The following is a 21926-nucleotide window of genomic DNA, read 5'->3' on the forward strand; positions in this document are numbered from 1 at the left end:
TCCTTGCTCCATCTCCAGGCAGAGGGTCCGAACATGGTAGCATCCCATCTCTCAGGTCATGGACAGTACCTAAACTGACTGCCGAACTGCTGAGGAGAGGCATTCCGTTCGCGGCTACTGCCAGAAAGGCGGAACTATTCAAATTACTCTTTCCCGGTACACCACCAGTCAGACCTGCTACGAACAGTGACACTTCCATCAACACCTCGTTGTTGCAGATACACGCAGTGTTGAACGCGCTCACAAATTCCATCCAGGATTTACAAACCCGGATGGAGGTGATGGAGCAGCATCGCGACCCCCCCCTAGTAGTCGGGCCAACCAGAGTTGCGGCACCTCCGACTGTCGTAGCAGGTACTACATCTACTTTGGTACCAACACCCAATCTGTCACAGGGTGGTGGGATACCTTCAGTTGCGCCAGTGTATTTTGTCAGTCCTAGTATTAAGAGGGATATCTTGGAGGGCAAGGATGTCAACCTGGCGTCCTTGTTAATAGCATCCCATGACGTGGCGGAGAATAAATCCTTCGGCTATAGCGAGGTGTCGGTGGTGCTCAAAACCAAGGACCCCAGGCTTGCCCGCAAACTGTCACTAGCTGAATTTGTCCTGGCCTTCAGTCTGTTCAGAGACGTTTTGTGTTCCGCCAGCCCCCACAGGAGAGAAGAGCTGGACACTTACCTTTACAGGGTGGTGGATCTGGCACATAAGTACGGGGGTTCAGCGTTCTATGACTATCATAGGTCCTTCTCGGCCAAAGCGGCAGCCATTTGGGCCCAGTTTCAGGTAGTCACAAACTGGAGCAACATTGACATGGAGCTGTTTTGCAGGCACTTCGCCAGTTTGAAATCCCCGGTGTGCGCCACATGTCAGTCTCCTGCCCATACTACCATTTGGTGTCCATTGGCTGACCTTACAGCTGTTCCCAGTACCTCCAGGGGAACACCCAACCCGGGTCCTAGTCAGCAGTCAGCTCAGCATGATAGACTAGGGAGACCAATTCATTTTTTAGGCAAAGCCCAGCTGTGCAACAATTTTAATTATGCCATTTGCAACTACAGTCAGTGTAGGTTGTTGCACGTCTGTGCCACGTGTTTCAGGGCACATCCGGTCATGGTCTGCACCTTGAAGTCGGCATGACTGAGCCGGGTGGACATGGAGTTATTAGACCAGCTACTGCGGCTTCACCCGGTTCAGCCGTTCCGTTCATTCCTGGTGGAAGGGTTTTCCTGCGGGTTCCACACTGGGCTCATCACCTTGCCAGAGCAGACTTTTGAATGCCCTAACCTTCAGTCTGCTTCCAAACATGCTGGTCTGGTGGACGAATTGTTGAGGAGTGAGCTGGACAAGGGCTTTGTCATAGGTCCTTTCCAGTCCCCTCCTTTTCACACATGGAGGGTGAGCCCGGTTTTCGTTTGATTTATGATTTGTCTGCTCCTCATTCTTCTCACGTCCCAAGTCTCAATTCGTTGATCCCGTCTGAGGAGTTTTCTTTGAAATATACTTCTGTGGGCCAGGCTATCCAGGTCATTCTGCAGACAGGTAAGGGTGCTTGGCTGTCCAAAGCTGATATCTCTGATGCATTCAAATTGCTGCCCATTAGCCCATCTCTCTGGCAGTGGCATGGTATCAAGTGGAGAGATGCATATTATTTTGCCACTAAATTGACCTTTGGTTCCAAAAGCAGCCCCAGTCTTTTCGACAAATTAGCGCAGGCGCTGGAGTGGATTTTGTTGGAGGTACGGGGTTGCCAGAACATCATTCATTACCTTGACGATTTTTTGTTGATTAAGAGCCCCTCACAGGCGCCTGTTGACTTGCAAGTTATTTTGCAAGTTTTTAAGCAGTTAAACATTCCGGTGGCTGATCACAAAACAGAAGGGCCTGCGCAAGTCATCACGTTTTTAGGGATCTCCTTAAATTCATGCGAGATGTCGGCTAGTCTGCCCCAAGAGAAACTCGACAGGATCAAGTCAGGTGTCCGTTCCTTGGTCATTTCTCAGGTCTGCACTAAAAGAGAGTTACAGTCTCTGTTGGGCATGTTAAACTTTGCCATGAGGATCATTCCTCAGGGTAGGTCATTTATTTCAAGGTTGTTAGTGTTACTGCAAGAAACCAGTGATTTGGATGCATCAGTTCATCTTAATGCCAACGCCCGGGCAGATCTGTTCATGTGGGACAGATTTCTCAGTGGGTGGAATGGCATCTCCATGTTTGTTCCGAGGGCTACTATCGATTCCCCACACGTATTTTCAGATGCGGCTGCCTCGGCAGGTTTCTCTGCTATATTTGGCTCACACTGGTTCGCCGGCTCATGGCCCACGGAGGTACTACAGATGCCGGGTTTTTCTCAGACGTCGGCATTGTTTGAGATCTATCCTATCTTGGCAGCTGCTATAGTTTGGGGGCACAGGTGGTCGGGTCACACGGTGGTTTTCCACACTGACAACATAAATAAGGGTAGATCCAAATCTTTACTCATCATGTCTTTCATGCGCAGGTTGACCTGGATAGCTCTGGAGCAGGGGTTTCGTTTTCATGCCCTGTTTTTGGATGGGGTGAGCAATGTTGCAGCCGATGCTTTGTCTCGTTTTGATTTTCCACGCTTTTTCTTACAGAATCCAGAAGCGGACGCAGTGGGCACCCCGGTACAGGACTGGCGGCTGCTGGTATTGGATTAGATTCTCTGATGGTGGTCGCCAGTTCACTTATCACTAAATCATTGTCGGGCAGTACATTAAGGGCATACCACCGAGCGTGGGTGGTTTTCTCCGATTTTCAGTTGAAGTGTCCTAGGGGTGACACCGGTCAGGTCAAGTACATGGTGGCCTTTGTATCATACTGTCACTCAGCTCTGACCCTATCTTACAATAATGTGAAGTTTTATGTATTGCACCTAAAATATGTGCATCATTAGTGCCGATTTGCGCGATTGCAAATATATTGGAGCACTCTATCTGCATATAAAGCTATTGTTCTGCCGTGCATGCGAAATGTAATAAAAAACAGTGCTGTAAAATTACTTACAGTGATCAGGAGTTCTTCCTCACATTTGCGAAAGTTGCTGCCAACCATCTTCTCCAGTCTTAGGGAACTTCTGGCAGTTTGAAAAATGTAGCAAAACTAGGCCACGCCTGTATTGCTCATGCGCAATACGCGCATATTACATTGACGGTTTTCGCAATCAAGAAAATAATTGTGAATTCTCGAATATATGGCGAATATTCACAAAAAAAAAATTGCGAAATATTGCGAATTCGAATTTTGCCCCTGCCGCTCATCACTACTCTGCACAGACAAGGAAATCGACAAGAAAGTCTGCTTATAAATCGGATCCCAAAGACTGCTCTTCTTAGGAATCTGCCCAGAAGTGGATCCGGGAGTTGCAAGATTATCCAGAAGTCTATTTCTCCTTATGAGGACTCTGCCGTGCTATTAGACTCTCCTCCTTTCCCACCAGGCCGGTGCTAGAGCTCTGCACATTCGGTTAAGTAAATTGACTCCTGATTTGTAAGATGGGATTCCAAGAAAAACATTTTGTATAAAATCCCTCTTTATAAACTGCCTGTGGAGTATTAGTGGGATCTGCCTATTGACTCCTGTGAGGCCGGACACACCGGACTGAGGTGAATGTGAGGATCTCGCAGTGTCAGTGAGAAGTCCCGTTCTGGCCTCCGCTCAGGGCAGCACAGCAGCATCACACAGCATTATAATGATGTATAATTCCCTGTAATCTCCTGCAGTACACAGACATAATGCTGACAGTGTAATACCACACCCTATGGACCACGGTGACACATCAATATTAATACTTACCTTTAAAGAATCTTTTCCTTGTTGCCATAACTTCAGCAAGAAGAGCGAGTGATCTCCAAGCTCTGTCCTGTCAGGAACCTCCCAGATCTGCTGCCCCATCTGCTTCTTAGCCCTTTACCTGGCTTTATTCCCAAGGTGTCTTCAGCTTCTAATATCAGTCCAGAAATGGTTCTTCTGCTCCTGTCTGTGCATTGGCTCTGCATCCTCCTCAGAGTGGCTGGACCCGTGGTGGGGTTCATACCTGGTCCCCGCCGCTGGATTCTGGCTGCACCACTCCACGGCCGCCTCCACTGGTCCCGGATCTCTGGGAATCAACATTCTGCTGACGGTCGTCACGTGACTGCTGCAGCCAATCGCCGGTCGCAGCGGTGACCTGTCCCTCTTGCTCTACACGACCCAGTGACGTCCCGTTTCCCGCCATCCGTGATGCCGCCCGCAGGTATCTTCCGGCCTATGGCCAGAGACGCTGTGAGCAGTTGTGATGACATCACAGTGCTGCGTTCCTGCGCCAGGACTCACTGCCTTATAGGCCTCAGGCCTACGAAGCCTCTTAGAGTGAATGTCAGGGCAAAGACCCATCAGTTGTGGAGGATTGTCTACAGAGGACATCTTTGTTGTCCCGTTATGCTGCTTCTCTTCTCAGAGAGACTCCTCTAAGACGTCGGCTGCAGCCAATAACCGGCAGGTTTGTCTTCACGTCCTTTCTCGTGGTGTGGGCTCCAGCTCTCAGCATCACCTCCTTACAGACAATTGGGTGATTTATGAAGCCCCGGAGCCTGAATTCCGGAGCCGTAAAGTCACTTCTCATTTGTACAAGTAGCTCGTAGGTCAGCACCATGAAGGACCACATTCTCCTCCCGAAACTGAACTACACGTCCCAGAAGTCGGCTGAATTCACCACAGCTACAGCATTAGATGAGAGAACTACAAGTCCCAGCATATCCAGGGTGTTATTATAGGATATCAAAGGAGAGAACTACAACTCCCAGCATTGTTTTAGCTCTAAGAGAAAAGCCACTAGACTCATCGCTTCTCCATGCAAAGCTCCGCCCCCTGATGTCACATGATCATCATTACAGTCCTCTCATCCATGTCACTACAGAGCCCCGCCTCCTGGACTAATCACATGACGGTGACGTCACTTCAGGTCCTTCACCACTTCTCCTCTCCACTGCTGAGCCCCGCCCCCTGATCACATGACAGTGACGTCACCCCAGGTCCTTCAGCTCTGGCAGTGCAGCAGATACTGGGCAGGTCCTGGTCGGTAGTCAGGGCTCTTGTTCTCTCTGGTATCAGCCATTCCTCCAGCCTGCAGGTAAGATGAGCTGTGAGGAGACAGTGTGGTGGAGAGCTCAGACATGTCACCTCTGGAGATTCTCCTCCATTACACACAAGGAATCCTTCTCTGCTCCTCAGCTTAGTATGATGGGGGAGGAGTAGTGGGGATAGTGGGGGTTGTCATCATTCTCTGGCCCCTGACTGTCCTGGTGAGGGGCCCCTGCATCCAGGAGGAGAATGAATGGAGCGGGGCCCGGCCTGAGCTCAGCTCTCTCCAGTCTCTTCTCTAGGAGTTGTGGACACAGCTGAGCACAGCCCAGAGGTGGGACCTGCATCTATCAGACATTTATCTCCTGTGGAGACACCAGAGATCTCCATGTTGGGGCCCCTGGAATCCATGTGGTGGGGGCCCTGAGAAGCGGGGCCCCTCCAGGCTCAGGAAGTGCGGTTCTGGAGGTGACATCTGGTCTTGTCCCCTGGATGATTTCCTCTCCTCTTCTCATAAAGGCGCCTGCAGTACTAGAAGCCTCCAGCTCCTCCAGTTCTCTCCTCTTCTCCTGAATGACCACCAAGGATGGACAGGAAGGAGATCAGCAGAAGAATATTAGACCTCACCTTGGAGATCATCTCCCTGCTGAGCGGAGAGGTAAACTTTTCTAGATTTCTCTCCTCTGTATTGTATTCTGTAACAAGTCAGACATCGGGAAGGAGAATCCATCATAGGAAGTGATAGGAAGAGTCCAGGGTCCTGGAGAACGGCCTCCAGACCTTCCAAGTGATGGAGAACCTGAAGATCAGCCCCCAATATGGTGAGTGATGTGTCATGTGACCAGTGACCGATAGTCATGTTGTAGGAGCCATGAGGAGGTAAGTAGGCACGTTGTACCAGGAGGAGAGGGCCGGAGGAGAGCACATGGCCCCTGAAGGGTTTATTCCCTAAGTGTCTCTCTCCATCCACAGGAGTACACAATAGTGAAGAAGACATCGGGGGAGTGTGTGACTCCCATCATCCATCTCCAGGAGTCAGGAGGGCGGAGCAGGAGCCCTCCCCCCATCACAGAGCCTCCCCCTCACCCCCTGATACATGAGCAGAAGATCCTAGAACTCACCCACAAGATGATGGAGCTGCTGACTGGAGAGGTGACACTGCTGGGAATGCTGGGAAATTCTCCAGTAACAGCACTGGAGGGGTCTGAATGATGACGGTGTCATTGTGTTGTCAGGTTCCTATAAGGTGTCAGGACGTCACTGTCTATTTCTCCATGGAGGAGTGGGAGTATATAGAAGGACACAAGGATCTGTACAAGGAGGCCATGATGGAGGAGCACCAGCCTCTTATATCACAGGGTAAGAGCCGCCATGTGCAGTGTATACACGTGTGTGCAGTGACATGTAATGGAGGAGCACCAGCCTCTTATATCACAGGGTAAGAGCCGTCATGTGCAGTGTATACACGTGTGTGGAGTGACATGTAATAAAGGAGCACCAGCCTCTTATATCACAAGGTAAGAGCCGTCATGTGCAGTGTATACACGTGTGTGCAGTGACATGTAATGGAGGAGCACCAGCCTCTTATATCACAAGGTAAGAGCCGTCATGTGCAGTGTATACACGTGTGTGCAGTGACATGTAATGGAGGAGCACCAGCCTCTTATGTCACAAGGTAAGAGCCGTCATGTACAGTGTATACACGTGTGTGCAGTGACATGTAATGGAGGAGCACCAGCCTCTTATGTCACAAGGTAAGAGCCGTCATGTGCAGTGTATACACGTGTGTGCAGTGATATGTAATGGAGGAGCACCAGCCTCTTATATCACAAGGTAAGAGCCGTCATGTGCAGTGTATACACGTGTGTGCAGTGACATGTAATAGAGGAGCACCAGCCTCTTATATCACAAGGTAAGAGCCGTCATGTGCAGTGTATACACGTGTGTGCAGTGACATGTAATGGAGGAGCACCAGCCTCTTATGTCACAAGGTAAGAGCCGTCATGTGCAGTGTGTACACGTGTGTGCAGTGACATGTAATGGAGGAGCACCAGCCTCTTATATCACAAGGTAAGACCCGTCATGTGCAGTGTATACACGTGTGTGCAGTGACATGTAATGGAGGAGCACCAGCCTCTTATATCCCAAGGTAAGACCTGTCATGTGCAGTGTATACACGTGTGTGCAGTGACATGTAATGGAGGACACCAGCCTCCTATATCACAAGGTAAGAGCCGTCATGTGCAGTGTATACACGTGTGTGCAGTGACATGTAATGGAGGAGTACCAGCCTCTTATATTACAAGGTAAGAGCCGTCATGTGCAGTGTATACACGTGTGTGCAGTGACATGTAATGGAGGAGCACCAGCCTCTTATATCACAAGGTAAGAGCCGTCATGTGCAGTGTATACACGTGTGTGCAGTGACATGTAATGGAGGAGCCCCAGCCTCTTATATCACAAGGTAGGAGCCGTCGTGCAGTGTGTACACGTGTGTGCAGTGACATGTAATGGAGGACACCAGCCTCCTATATCACAAGGTAAGAGCCGTCATGTGCAGTGTATACACGTGTGTGCAGTGATATGTAATGGAGGAGCACCAGCCTCTTATATCACAAGGTAAGAGCCGTCATGTGCAGTGTATACACGTGTGTGCAGTGACATGTAATGGAGGAGCACCAGCCTCTTATATCACAGGGTAAGAGCCGTCATGTGCAGTGTATACATGTGTGTGCAGTGACATGTAATGGAGGAGCACCAGCCTCTTATATCACAAGGTAAGAGCCGCCATGTGCAGTGTGTACACGTGTGTGCAGTGACATGTAATGGAGGAGCACCAGCCTCTTATATCACAAGGTAAGACCCGTCATGTGCAGTGTATACACGTGTGTGCAGTGACATGTAATGGAGGAGCACCAGCCTCTTATATCACAGGGTAAGAGCCGTCATGTGCAGTGTATACACGTGTGTGCAGTGACATGTAATGGAGGAGCACCGGCCTCTTATATCACAGGGTAAGAGCCGTCATGTGCAGTGTATACACGTGTGTGCAGTGACATGTAATGGAGGAGCACCAGCCTCTTATATCACAGGGTAAGAGCCGTCATGTGCAGTGTATACACGTGTGTGCAGTGATATGTAATGGAGGAGCACCAGCCTCTTATATCACAAGGTAAGACCCGTCATGTGCAGTGTATACACGTGTGTGCAGTAACATGTAATGGAGGAGCACCAGCCTCTTATATCACAGGGTAAGAGCTGTCATGTGCAGTGTGTACACGTGTGTGCAGTGACATGTAATGGAGGAGCTCCACAGTTTCTTCTCACATTACATTAGAGGCTACGTGTTCTTTATATGTCAGTCATATCCATAGGGCTCCAGTCACATGATGAGAGCGTGTCCTTCTGGCCTCCATCGGGCCAGTATAGTAGACTATACTACAGAGACGTCTTGTACAATCCGTGTTCTGCATTGTGTATATACAGAGTGGGCCATTTATATGGATACACCTTAATAAAATGGGAATGGTTGGTGATATTAACTTCCTGTTTGTGGCACATTAGTATATGTGAGGGGGGAAACTTTTCAAGATGGGTGGTGACCATGGCGGCCATTTTGAAGTCGGCCATTTTGAATCCGACTTTTGTATTTTCAATAGGAAGATGGTCATGTGACACATCCAACTTATTGGGAATTTCACAAGAAAAACAATGGTGTGCTTGGTTTTAACGTAACTTTATTCTTTCATGAGTTATTTACAAGTTTCTGACCACTTATAAAATGTGTTCAATGTGCTGCCCATTGTGTTGGATTGTCAATGCAACCCTCTTCTCCCACTCTTCACACACTGATAGCAACACCGCAGGAGAAATGCTAGCACAGGCTTCCAGTATCCGTAGTTTAAGGTGCTGCACATCTCGTATCATCTGAAGACAATCGTCTATGCTGTGAAGATACAAGATGTGCAGCACCTGAAACTACAGATACTGGAAGCCTGTGCTAGCATTTCTCCTGCGGTGTTGCTATCAGTGTGTGAAGAGTGGGAGGGTTGCATTGTTTGATGTGTCACATGACCCTCTTCCTATTGAAAAAACAAAAGTTGGATTCAAAATGGCCGACTTCAAAATGGCCACCATGGTCACCACCCATCTTGAAAAGTTTCCCCCCTCACATATACTAATGTGCCACAAACAGGAAGTTAATATCACCAACCATTCCCATTTTATTAAGGTATATCCATATAAATGGCCCACTCTGTATTGTAGATTATACATGGAGTTTAATGTACGACTGTTTGTCATCGATGTAGAACAGGCGTGTGTTATGTAAGTCGTTGGTGTCTCAATAAAATGTGAAAGAATTTGTATTAAAATTCTTGTCTGGCATCGGCTTTAAATTGCTAAATGTGATCCTGTTGTCCATCACTTCAGCGATTATCTGCTCATCCCCTTCAGACTGAACGTGTGACTTCTAGCAATAACTGCATGTCCCAGAATGTTCCAGCTGCATTAGAGCGTGTCCACACAGGGCACATTTATTGTAGACATTTCCATATATTGGGTTGTTTCTGCAGCAGGTGCATGGATTATTACAAGCCACATTCAGGGCAGCGGGACAGTCACAGAAATGTCTGCAGCTGATCTGCTCTGTGTGAACTTGCTGGTAGATAACCAGTGACTGATCTGTGCTGCTCTTCTAATCTGTCCAAAAAGGGGGGATTTTAAGGTTCCACATATAGAAACAACAGGCAGGTTCTGCAGGGGCGGGGCTTATGATGCTCCATTGTGACAGAAAAGCCAACCACTAAGTGGTATAGAGGTAGACAGACTTGTGTAGCTGTCCAGCAGATCTGTCCTCCAGCCCAAGCTCCTGTGATAAATGTGGAGCATCTCTAGATTTACTCTGTACATTTTAAACAGGATTAGAAAATCTGCCCAGGTGTTTACCCAATGGTTGCAGGGTGTCCAGACCATGAGGCAGCAAAGCAGCTCCAAACCATAATGTCCCTCTTCACCAGCTCCAAACCATGATGTTCCCTTCACCAGCTACAAACCATTATGTTCCCCCTCCAGCTCCAAACCATTAGGCCCCACTTCTCCAGCTCCAACCATGCTGCTCCTTGTTTTATTCAAATGATGTCTAGTTGCTGTTGAAAGGCACAATGTGTTGGCAGAGAGCAGGGCTCCTTTCCAGACATGATCAGGATTTTCAAATTTTTTTGTTTTGTTAATTCATTATTTACTGTATGTAATAAAAGTCATGACCTGGTGTAAACCAGAATCCTGGACTTTGTCAGGAAGTTATAGAAGCTTTGTAAGGCTGGGATCACAAGTCCAAATGAATGAACACTTCTCCTTCCTGCTGGATCAACTTCCAGCCGAATTGGAATATTATAAGTTTGTCTACTCTGTGGTTTGCAAAAAAAAAAAAAAACAACAACTTTAAAACACATTTTTATTTTTATGTTAACAGAAAATCCCAGTAAGAAATGTGAAAATGTCATGTTACCACTAGATGAAGATATCCTGCAGAGCTCTTCAGGAGAAAACCTCATTACCCTTAATGTACATCCAGAACTTCACAGAACAGATCTGTCATATAATCCTAATTATGAGGAACCTTCTCCTGACCAATCACAGATTGTTACCGCAAGTACAAGTCAGAAAAGGATTAAAAGGTTTCATTGTGATAAAGAATCCACAAACAGCTCAGGACTTTCTACACACCAAAGACGTCACAAAGGAGAGAAAATGTATTCATGTTCAGAATGTAGGAAATGTTTTACACGGAAATCAATTCTTGTTATACATGAGAGAATTCACACAGGAGAGAAACCATATTCATGTTCAGAATGTGGGAAATACTTTACCCAGAAAGTAAATCTTGTTACACATGAGAGAAGTCACACAGGAGAGAAGCCACATTCATGTACAGAATGTGGGAAATGTTTTACAGTTAAATCACATCTTATTATACATCAGAGATGTCACACAGGAGAGAAAGCATATACATGTTCAGAATGTGGGAAATGTTTTAGAGATAAATCAAATCTTATTAAACACAAGAGAAGTCACACAGGAGAGAAACCATATTCATGTTCAGAATGTGGGAAATGTTTTAGACAAAAATCACATCTTGTTACACATGAGAGAAGTCACACAGGTGAGAAACCTTATGCGTGTTTAGAATGTGGAAAATGTTTTACAGAGAAATCAAGTTTTGTTAGACATGAGAGAAGTCACACAGGAGAGAAACCATATTCGTGTTCAGAATGTGGGAAATGTTTTACAGAGAAAGCAAATCTTGTTAAACATGAGAGACGTCACACAGACGTGAAGCTGTATTCGTGTTCCGAATGTGGGAAATTTTTTACACAGAAATCCAATCTTGTTACACATAAGAGAAGTCATACAGGAGAGAAGCCATATTCATGTTCAGAATGTGGGAAAAGTTTTTCAGATAAATCAAGTCTTCTAAAACATAAGAAAAATTATACAGGAGAGAAGCTTCATTCAGAATGAGAAAAATGTTTTTGCTTCTAAAGCCATAATTAGGGGTCATTAGTGAAGTCACACAAGAGTGAAGCCATATGGCCACAATAGAACGAACAATATATCACTGGGTCATAGATATTGTCTTCATTTCAGAACATAATAGAGCTGAATAGACAGGCACTCCACACCTAGTCGCATGCAGGGAATACTAAAAATATTTATTGCTAAAATACACAACGTATACAATAATTGTATAAAAATAAATTAATAAAATTAAGTAAAAATAAAATTGTGTGTTTTCACAAACATGGAAGGCCCTAGAAACAAAAAAAGGCTCCTATAAATGTACAATTGATAATTTCTATTAGTATAAAAGTCAAGTGAAGGTATCTTTATCTTCCCCTAAAATGCATAAATAACATATAAGAACACATACAGGCAGTTGGATGTTGGCGTCCCACGTGGCTGTGCTTACAATATCCAGAGCTGCCGCTACCTGTATTGGAGTCTTCACGGCTTGTAGCCGCTCGTGCGGTCCGGCTTACCTTCTGGGATTTCCCGATAAGTTCAACACGTGGGTATGTCAGTCCTTCAGCATCCCATGTGTGTTGTGCCGGTCTTTTCGGCCGATACAACGATCAATAGGAGAAAACAATGCTGTGGATGGAAGCGCTTCCAAGGGAGGAATATGATCAAATGTTCTCTGTTAGTCACAAGGGGTATGCGGGTATCATGATTTTACACCAGACGCGTTTTGGAGTCTGAACCTGACTCCTTCCTCAGGAGGTGTGGAGTGCCTGTCTATACAGCTATATTATATTCCATTTTACTGATTGGGTCAGATAGACATTGAGCACCCAAGTACATGGTAACAACCAGGTGATATAAAAGCTTAATTAATGTCACATAACGGCTTCTATAAAACATCTGATAAATCCTGTTTAGGAAGACATATATTCTGTTCATGACTTATATTTTAATCCTTACAGTTAACCGTTTCAGCCCTGGAGGGTTTTTTGCATTTTAGTTTTTTACTCCCTTCCTTTCCAGGACATTTAAATTTTTTCGTTTACATAGCCGGATGAGCGCTTGTTTTTTGTGGGACAAGTTGCATTTTCTAATTCCACCATTTAATATTGCAAAGGATGTAGTGGGGAGATGGAAAAAAAAATTCCATGTGGGGTGAAATTGTAAAAATAACGCTATTACGCAACAATTTTATGTTTTGTTTTTACTGTCTTCCCTATACGGTAAAACTGAACAGTTACTTTCATTCTCCAGGTCAGTACAATTACGGCGATACCACATATGTATATTTTTTCTTCCATTTTAATATTGAAAGAAAAAACTTTGAAAAAATGTTTTTTTTTCTTTCCATCGCCATATTGTGACCTCTATAACTTTTTTGTAGTTATGTGTACAGAGCTGTGTGAGGGCTAATTTTTTGAGGTATGATCATTAGTTTTTATTCATACCATTCTGGGGTATTTTTTTGGCCACTTTTTTTTAAAAAAATTGTGGGATGCGAAGAGACCAAAAAAATGGCTAATCAACCATTTTGATTTTTTTTTTTCGTTTTGCCATTTGCCCTATCTGAAAAATATTTAATAGTTTCAGACACGGCGATACCCATGATGTGTATTTTTTTATGGTTTCCATTTTTTATTTATATTTTGGGGAAAGGGGGTGATTTTTTTAGATTAAAAAAAAATGTAACTTTTTTTTTACAGTATATTATAGTTCCCATAGGGATCTATAAAAAGCAATTAGGGACTTCATAGGAGCTAACATGCGGCAGCTTCAGTTCATTACGGAGGACTGAGGCTGCCGCACAATGCATCCAGCTCCCCTGATCCTCATGTTTGACCACAGCATCTGAAGGGTTAAAAGTCTGATATTATTCTTACCGCCAGTCACAGACATTAGCTGCTGGTGTCTGCGGTATGAAACAGTCGGCACCTGGCAGCTATGGCGCATGCGAGAGCTTATTATTCCTTCCGGAAATGAAGTAATACATTCTCAACCTTCCAGATCTCTTTACTCCAGGCTAAATAGATCTCAGGACATCTGGAAAGATCTAGGGAATGGAGATGATATTCAACATTATAGTAAAGCTCATAACAGACACTGGAAGGAGGAGACCTGATTATAATTACCAAAGAACAATCCTTTGGAATAAGAAGGAATCTGAAGTACAGATCCACTGATGACAAGACTAGGATCTCCCTGTTCTTATGGCAGATGTCATGGCCAGATGGAAATAACTTCTTTAGGTTAGGTATTTATGTGGGCCCTCTTCCAGAGGTTCAAAGGGAGATGATCTTAAAACTTTTAGGACTAAGGTCAAATCCTATTTTGACACAGATTCAGAGTATGGAAGGCTACATCTTAGCAAACCTTTCAGGAACCTTTTCATCAAGGACTATTGTGACAAGGATAAACTTGCAGAATGGGCAAACTTTAGACTTTTCCAAATTTGTCTTGCAGGAAGCCTAAGAGGCTGATAATCTGTGGTTTAGAACTGTCCACCCCTTAATAGAATACAAGTTGAATAGATTTACTTGATCCTTGTGTATGCCCTTTAAGTGGAGACCTGGCTAAGACAAGGTCTTCTGGCCTATGTCTCAGAGACCATTAGGTTGATATAGTGGCTGTACTGTTGAGTCTCCACAGGTTCTGGCAGAGCTGAGTACTCTAGACACACACAATTTGCACTGGGGGAAGTCTTCAGATACACCCTTGACTTGATTTGAATGAGTTAGTATAAAAATGAACTTTTCATGAAATGAAAACCAGAGTGTGGCAAAGGTCTTCATGATTTAATCAAAGAGGCTTCAAGATAGTTAAAGAAGCTGGTCAAACTTCAGGCTGTCAAACTGAACCTCTTCAGGTCTTTGCAGAGTTCAGTGTCCTAGACACACACACAAACTGCAGTGGGGGAAGTATCCAAGTTATACTCTTGACTCAACTGAATGAGTTAGGAAAAATGATCTTTTGGTAGATTGAGGCCCAAAGTGTGGTAGGTAAAATGAAAGAAGGACCGGCATTCGCTGTTGGTATATAATCTTGTGATTTATTGTCACATTCCAGTGATGCGTTTCGGCATACAATCTGCCTTTATCAAACTGTGAACAAACAATGAACCAGCACATGTTTAAATAAACCGCCAAACCTCAGACCCTGTGTGAGGTAGTCCTTGCAACAAAATAAACAGAAAAAAGAAAGAGGGGGAGGGGAAGTCACTGAACACCAAGAGTCTATAGCATATTGGAAGATGTGATCATTAGAAGTCATCATGATCCATAGAGCTAATCCATCTTGGCGATGTGTATTCATACATTAATTTCATGTCCGCTGTAAAAAAATTCTATATACGTGATTAACATCATAGTCAAAGAAAGTCATAAAAAGCTATTTAATGCATAGTTCCGATTCAATCCTCTGGGTTCCAGTGTCTGGAGACGATGAATCCAGTAAGCCTCTCTTTTGAGCAGGAGTTTGTGCCTGTTGCCACCACACCGTGGTTGGGAGACACTATCGATGATCTGGAAGCGTAATTGCGCAATTGTATGTCTATGTGAGTGAAAGTGATGTGGAATGGGTAACATCAGGTTTCCTTTTTGTATGGTGGATTTGTGTTTTGAAAATCTGTCCTTTAATCTCATGGATGTCTCCCCTACATATACCAAGCTGCAAGGGCACTTTAGGATGTATACAATGAACTGGCTGTTGCACGTAAATGTCCCTCGTATAGGTATTCTTTCTCCTGTGTGTGGGTAAGTGAGGTGTGTGCCTCTTATAATGCTGGAGCAATGTATACAACTCAGGCAAGGAAAAGTTCCATGTCTTGGAGTGGAGAGCGTGCTTTGTCTGGAAAACCCTCTATTACTTGTTGTTTGCTCTTTTGTAACAGACCATTGGTGGTCTCTGGAACTCTTCTACCCGTAGATAGGACTGGGCTATCACATTCCAGTGTTTATAGATGACTGACCTGATCTTATTCATCCAAGGGTGCTATTTTACAATAAAGGGAATGCACGGTTTCTTGGTGATTCTCTCTGTATCATATCTACCTTCTCCCCTTGTTCTACCAGTAAAGGTTTGGGATAACCTCTGGCTAAGAATTTATCAGTCATTTTATTTAATCTGACCTCACAGTTTTCTCTATCACTAACTATCCGCTTCACCCTCTGATATTGGGAATAAGGGAGGGACTTTTTTGTGGACTTAGGGTGGTTGCTTTGCAATGTGAGTAGACTTTGACATACAGGTCAGTGTGAACCAGTCCGTCAACCCCCTTTATAACCCATGTATCTAAAAAGGAGATTTTATGTGGGTCATGGTGTACTGTAAATTGGAGTTCTGGCCAGATTGAGTTGATGTAGGTGGTGAATTCTAGAAGGGTTCGCACATCGCACCGCCACACGCTGAAGATATCTATAAAACATCACCAAAAAATGCAATTTAATTTATATAATTCATGAGAATATATGAATGTGCTTTCAAAATGGGCCATGTATGAATTTGCGTAAGGCGGTGCCACGTGCGAACCCATCGCAGTCCCCCGTTTCTGCTGGTAGAATGTATCCTGGAACAAAAACCCTATGGAGTGAAAGGAAGAAGTCTCTCTCAGTTTTATTGTATATGCTCTGTGTTAGCAGTTGTTTACCGCGTGGATCCCTTTATCATGAGTGATAGACGTGTACAGGCTACATACGTCAAAAGTAACAAAGATGCACTCTGAATCAATGAGTAGTGATTTGACCTCAGTAAGAAAATGGGAGGTATCCCTCAAGTATGAACGTGCAGATTTGGTAAGTGGTGTCAAGACCTTCACTAGAAAAATGGCTGGTGTGGGGGAGAATGGAGTCAGTCGATGCCACAATAGGTCTCCCAGGAGGATGGTTCATAGATTTGTGTACTTTAGGTAGTGTGTAGAACACAGGGGTAATCGGGTGCTGGTTTATTAAAAAGGAGGAGCCAGTGGGTAAATTAGAGCAGCGTAAGGGTTCAGAGTGAGGGCTTAGTCAGATGTTACTGTTTGCATCCACCACAGTAGTGCACCTATTCTTGTAACTATTTATTCTATATATCATTCCACACCCACACATTTTACCATCTGGTGTAGGATGTCTCTGTGGCACTTGTGGTCTGCTGCGGGCATCCTCCACTGTATGCATTTTTTGCTGGGGATCGCCCTTAGCAACAGACCACAAGCGCAGTATCTGCTCCCCCGAGCATAAATGCACAACTGCATTTGGGGTTGAGCATTTCCTGCCTTTTGAGACCACACATTTTTGTAATTTAAATCACACTGCTGGTGTTGAAATCTTGGGTCCCTAGAACCTTAGACTGAGAAGGAAAATTTGCTCTACTGTCGGTACTTCTCTCTGTGTTTTGTGTGTCAGGCGCCTCCCAGGTAGCAATTAACCAGAGCAAAAGAATTACCCTGGGCAGTGGATTGCGCTCTGAGTGCAAAGAACCGGACTACAATAAATTTCTGCCTGTGAGAGTCTGGGGAAATTGCCAGACAAAGTGGCAGAGGGGGTAGTCTGACCGGCAGACCAGACGTGGGAGTTGGGGATAATAAATCCTGCCTGCCAGTGAGGTAAGCCCTGCTTGTTAAAGAGGGGAGGTGCCAGTTGTTTTTTGTCTTGTGCGTGAGAAGTGAGTGAGCGGACTCATGGGACAGTCACCGTCTCTGTTTGAGGGCGAGTATACAGCGCGAAAAAAAGGAAGTAAGCATGTGAAGCATTGTGGAAAGTTGAGTGATGATGGTTTGCTTGGTGCAGCGCAGAGGGAGTATTGTGTCTTGTCTGTCTGTGTATCTGTGTGACCCGCACTATGGGAGGTACCGTGTCTCTGTTGCCTGGTGAATATGTCCTCTAACTTCAGGGAGTGTAAGGTGTTGCAGAACCCGAAGGAACTCTGATTGCTGAGATAGAGAACATATAGAGATGGAGAGCTGGGTACTTGTTTGAAGGGAGACAGTGGGGGCCGCAACTGTGAGTGGAGTGACGTCATGATATTGGAATGTGTGATAGCGAGTACAATGTCAGCCATACTAAGAGATAATCACAAGGCAAGGACCTGTTTAGTATGTCAGAGCCAAAACCACGTCCTTGGCCTCTTTGTATCCGGTTATCACACAAGATGGCACCCCCTACGTCCCAACTTCCGCTCTGGCGGCCATCTTAACTAATTCAACTTCCAGCCTGACTGCCATCTTAACTCCTGCAACTTCCGGCCGGCCTGGCGGCCATCTTAACTGAGGAAACTTCACTCCCTGCCCAGCAGCCATCTTAGTTACTGTTATTTTTTCCTAATATGACTACGAGCATGAAACAATACACAGATCTAAGTAGCACCACATAGAGTACTCAACTCAGTAAGTGAAGGATACACGTATACCTATAATTAGTTATTACTTGTAGTATTGTTTAATTAGATGAAATTTTTTAACTTCTATGTTTTTTCCTTTACTAGGATTCTTGCTGAAGAATGCTAACCTTGAGATAAGATGCTGCAGAAGTAGTAAGGAAGAAAGAATGTAGACAGGCAGCAAGCTAATGAAAGGTGTAGACATGCCCCCCGATGGTAAACTGAATCCAGAGTAGTGAGAAAAAGCATGTAGGGAAAATAAAGAGTGGCTGAAAGATAACAAGCTCACAGAACAGGCAGAAGTCTGGCTGTGAGTAGTGAGGAAGGTGTATAGAGGAGGTGTAGAAAGACAGAGAAAGTGGGAAGTGTTATGAATGTTATCATGATAATGTTAAACCACCTCCCCAACAGAGAAAGGAAAAAGTAAGTTTGCCACCCTATAATGGTTCTGGGGGATGGACCTGCAGACTCTGAGTTACCCAGAACACATATGGGAGAGAGTGTTGTGCTGTGTGTGGTACTCCTCGTCCACACCACATGAGAGGATTGTATTCTGTGTTGACCGTGCCCGGACCACTGTCCGTCCCCACAGACACCCATGTTTTTTGTCATGAGGACAACACAAAGACAGGTGAGGGCGAAAAGTTAGACCAAGATTAGGAAGCAGGCAATCCAGTATCGACTGTGCCTTTAAACATTTTAGCAGATTCATTCGATTTTTTTTTCACTTTCCTTCATGTCTGGTGATCCTCCAAAAATCAAGGAAGACACACGGAAACAGAAACGGATCACGGAACAATGGAACCCCGTTTTGCGGACCGCAAAAAAATACTGTCGTGTGCATGAGGCCTTAATCTCCAAGAACACCCGTCCTTGGGTAGAAGTGGATGGGAAAGTACGAACTTTTTTTGGGTTCGTCCCTTCTTTCCAGTATGGGGGACCACACCTGGAAAGTGTTGGCCAGGGACGATCCGGGCACCTCCAGTTCCCGAGGTACTCCGGCCTGCTCTTTCCCGGTCTGAAAAGATCAGGTCCTTGAGGACTGCCTCATAGAATTGGAGGAATGTCCCTGTGCTGCCAGCGCTTCTGGATAGTACAAAAGAGTTGTACAAGGCAATCTGTACCAAGTAGACCGCAACTTTTTTGTACCATGCCCGGGTTTTGCGCATGGCATTATATGGCTTGAGGACTTGATCAGAGAGATCAACTCCTCCCATATACCGATTGTAGTCGACGATACAATCGGGCTTGAGGACCGTTGCCGCGGTACCTCACACAGGGACAGGGGTGATGCTGTTACCGTGGATTGTGGACAGCATAAGGACATCCCTCTTGTCCTTATACCTGACCAGCAACAGGTTTCCACTGGTAAGGGCACGGGTCTCAACCCTGGGGATAGGTACCTGGAGGGGGTAGGCAGGGAGGCCGCGTTGATTTTTCCGCATGGTCCCACAAGCGAACGTGGATCTGGCGGCAAGGGACCTGAACAAGGGAATGCTGGTATAAAAGTTATCCACGTAAAGGTGGTAACCCTTATCCAGCAGTGGGTTCATAAGGTCCCACACGAGTTTCCCGCTAACACCCAGAGTGGGGGGACATTCTGGGGGTTGAATACGGGAATCTCGCCCCTCGTACACACAAAATTTGTAAGTGTACCCTGAGGTACTCTCACAAATTTTGTATAGCTTCACGCCATACCTCGCCTGCTTAGTGGGAATGTATTGGCGGAAACTGAGTCTCCCATTGAACGCAACGAGAGACTCATCAACCGCAACCTCCCTTCCAGGTACGTAGGCCTGCTCAAATTTGGCCCGAAGTGATCGATGACCGGCCGTATCTTATACAAAATGTAGAAATATAAAAAGAGGATTACGGTACAATTTGAACTTCCTGGTCTTAGAAACAGACCAGGAGTCACAGAATAGGTACCTAGAGTAGAGGCTATCAGAGGCGCCAGGGGGCGGAGGTGAGTTCTATATAGAACAATATATATATATAAATATATATATATATATGTATATATGGAGTTATGCTCGTCTGCAATTAAGGAACAAGATAGGCTGCTCAAGTGTTTCAGTGGGTCAAGAATTACCCTTGTCCATTTTAGAAGAGATATAGGCGGTGTGGAGAGGAGAAAGGAGGAAAAACCTTTCACACCCGTGGAGGAAAAAGTTTGAAACACGTACCAGGCGCCAGATCACTTGGTTATTAGTCGTGAAGAGGATACAGATTGATTCTTATTTGTGTATAGAATATAAAAAAGACCTTCACCTAGGTCTATTTTAAGAGCTCGGAGTTTAGGAAAAAAAAAACACTTCAGCTCTATAGTGGTTATGTTAGAGATCATAAAATAATGATAATAATAAAATCAAATGCACTCACTTCACAGGGGGGGCAGTCATCAGGATAAACTCAAGACACCTGAGACTATTTTCCCCCCCGGCCAGGATCGCCTGTAGAGATGTAAATAATTGAATGCCGCCTACACACGTGGCTTCTGGTCAATCATTTTAATAAATATAAGGCTCAACGCATTTCGAGGGTCTGAGGCCCTCTTCTTCAGGAGTGCTTTAGCAGATTCAGAGACCAGTCTGGAGTCATCAGACGGTCATCGCAGGATCACCTCGGGGGGGACATGCTGCATTATCGGAATAATGCAGACATTTCCGGATGGCCTCAAACTGGGGACGTGTCATGGCCATACTGTAGAGTGGGGTCTGGTAGAGGACGTCCCCACTCCAGTTTTGCCTGACACTGGGTTTTTGCACTAGACCCATATGCAGTACGAGGCCCCAAAATTTCCATCCAGCCACCGGGTCTAGCCAAAAATGAGCCTGGGTGCTGAGCAACGAACTGTTGGTCGTACAGGTTCGTCTGCTCCACCCTCAGATTCACAAATGGGTTACTGAAAAAAAAAAAAAAAAGTCCATTTCAGTAAACCCCACTGTGGGAATCTGGATTCCTGGATTGCCAGCAAAATCCGTTATCTCGGGCTCAAAGTCCACTGGGGGACACCAGCTAAGTTCATCGGCAGGGGGCTCTGGTGGGCTTATTTGGTGGGCCGGGAAACCAGTACGAACCCCAGGGCGGCTCGTACTAGGGTGGGCCACAGGATCCCTAGCATGTGGGGCCCCTGGCTCCGCCTGGCGGAGTCTCCGCCGCCTTGGGGGCTCATCGTCATCAGATGATGAGGAGGAGGATGCGGATGACAAAAGGAACGTGGGGTCATCCTCATCCTCACTGGGGCTCTCAGAGTCGGAGGCAATCTGGGTGTATGCCTCCTCCACCGAGAACATCCGGCGTGCCATGGGTATTTGCGTGTGTGTAAACCTTTATTGTATGTGCGTGTGTGTGGGGGCGTACTAAAAAGAAAAAAATGGAGAAGTGTTAGGAAAAAAAAAAAAAAGTTCAAACTTGCTGATCAGCGGTGGGGCGGGCGATGCGCTAACAGTGGACGGACACTAATGAGTGCCGGCCAGTCAGCGCACGCAGGAAAAAAAAAAAAAGAAAGTGGTAGTAAGGGGGCTGGTGGTGGGGGGGCTGGTGGTGGGGGGGTGCTGCAGGGTGCTCGTGCAGAACAGGAAGAGGAGGGGAGAGAGGAGCGCAGGAAGTTTGAATCTCGCGCCTCTCTCCCCTGCACCAATCAGCACCCTGGACCACGGCATTCAGCACCAGGGCCAGCACCGCCTCTTCAAATCTTCGGACTGTGATTGGTGGTGTATAATCACGCCACCGATCGCAGTCTTTTTCCGGTTCATCGGGTCACCGGAGACCCGAATGGACCGGAAACGCAACAAACTGCAGGTCTGAATTGACCTGCGGTTTTCTGCGATCGCCGATATGGGGGGGTCAAATGACCCCCCCTGGCGTTGTTACAGGATGCCGGCTAAATGATTTCAGCCGGCATCCTCTTCGATTAACCCCTGCAGCGCCGCAATCGCGATTTAAAGTTAGGACGTACCGGTATGC

The 21926-nt window shown here is 45.8% G+C and overlaps 1 protein-coding gene across 1 annotated transcript in view; it reads left to right on the plus strand.

The window, feature by feature from the left end:
* Nucleotides 1-21926, plus strand: part of LOC120992016 (zinc finger protein 585A-like) — a gene marked incomplete at its 5' end in the record, with an annotated part of 326353 nt that overhangs the window by 259124 nt on the left and 45303 nt on the right. The window contains one exon of the mRNA XM_040420780.1: nt 11059-11586. Within this exon, the coding sequence (XP_040276714.1) occupies nt 11059-11586 (528 nt within the window). The remainder of the gene's footprint in view (nt 1-11058; nt 11587-21926) is intronic.

This window comes from Bufo bufo, chromosome 2, assembly GCF_905171765.1.
Source record: "Bufo bufo chromosome 2, aBufBuf1.1, whole genome shotgun sequence".
NCBI lineage: Eukaryota > Metazoa > Chordata > Amphibia > Anura > Bufonidae > Bufo > Bufo bufo.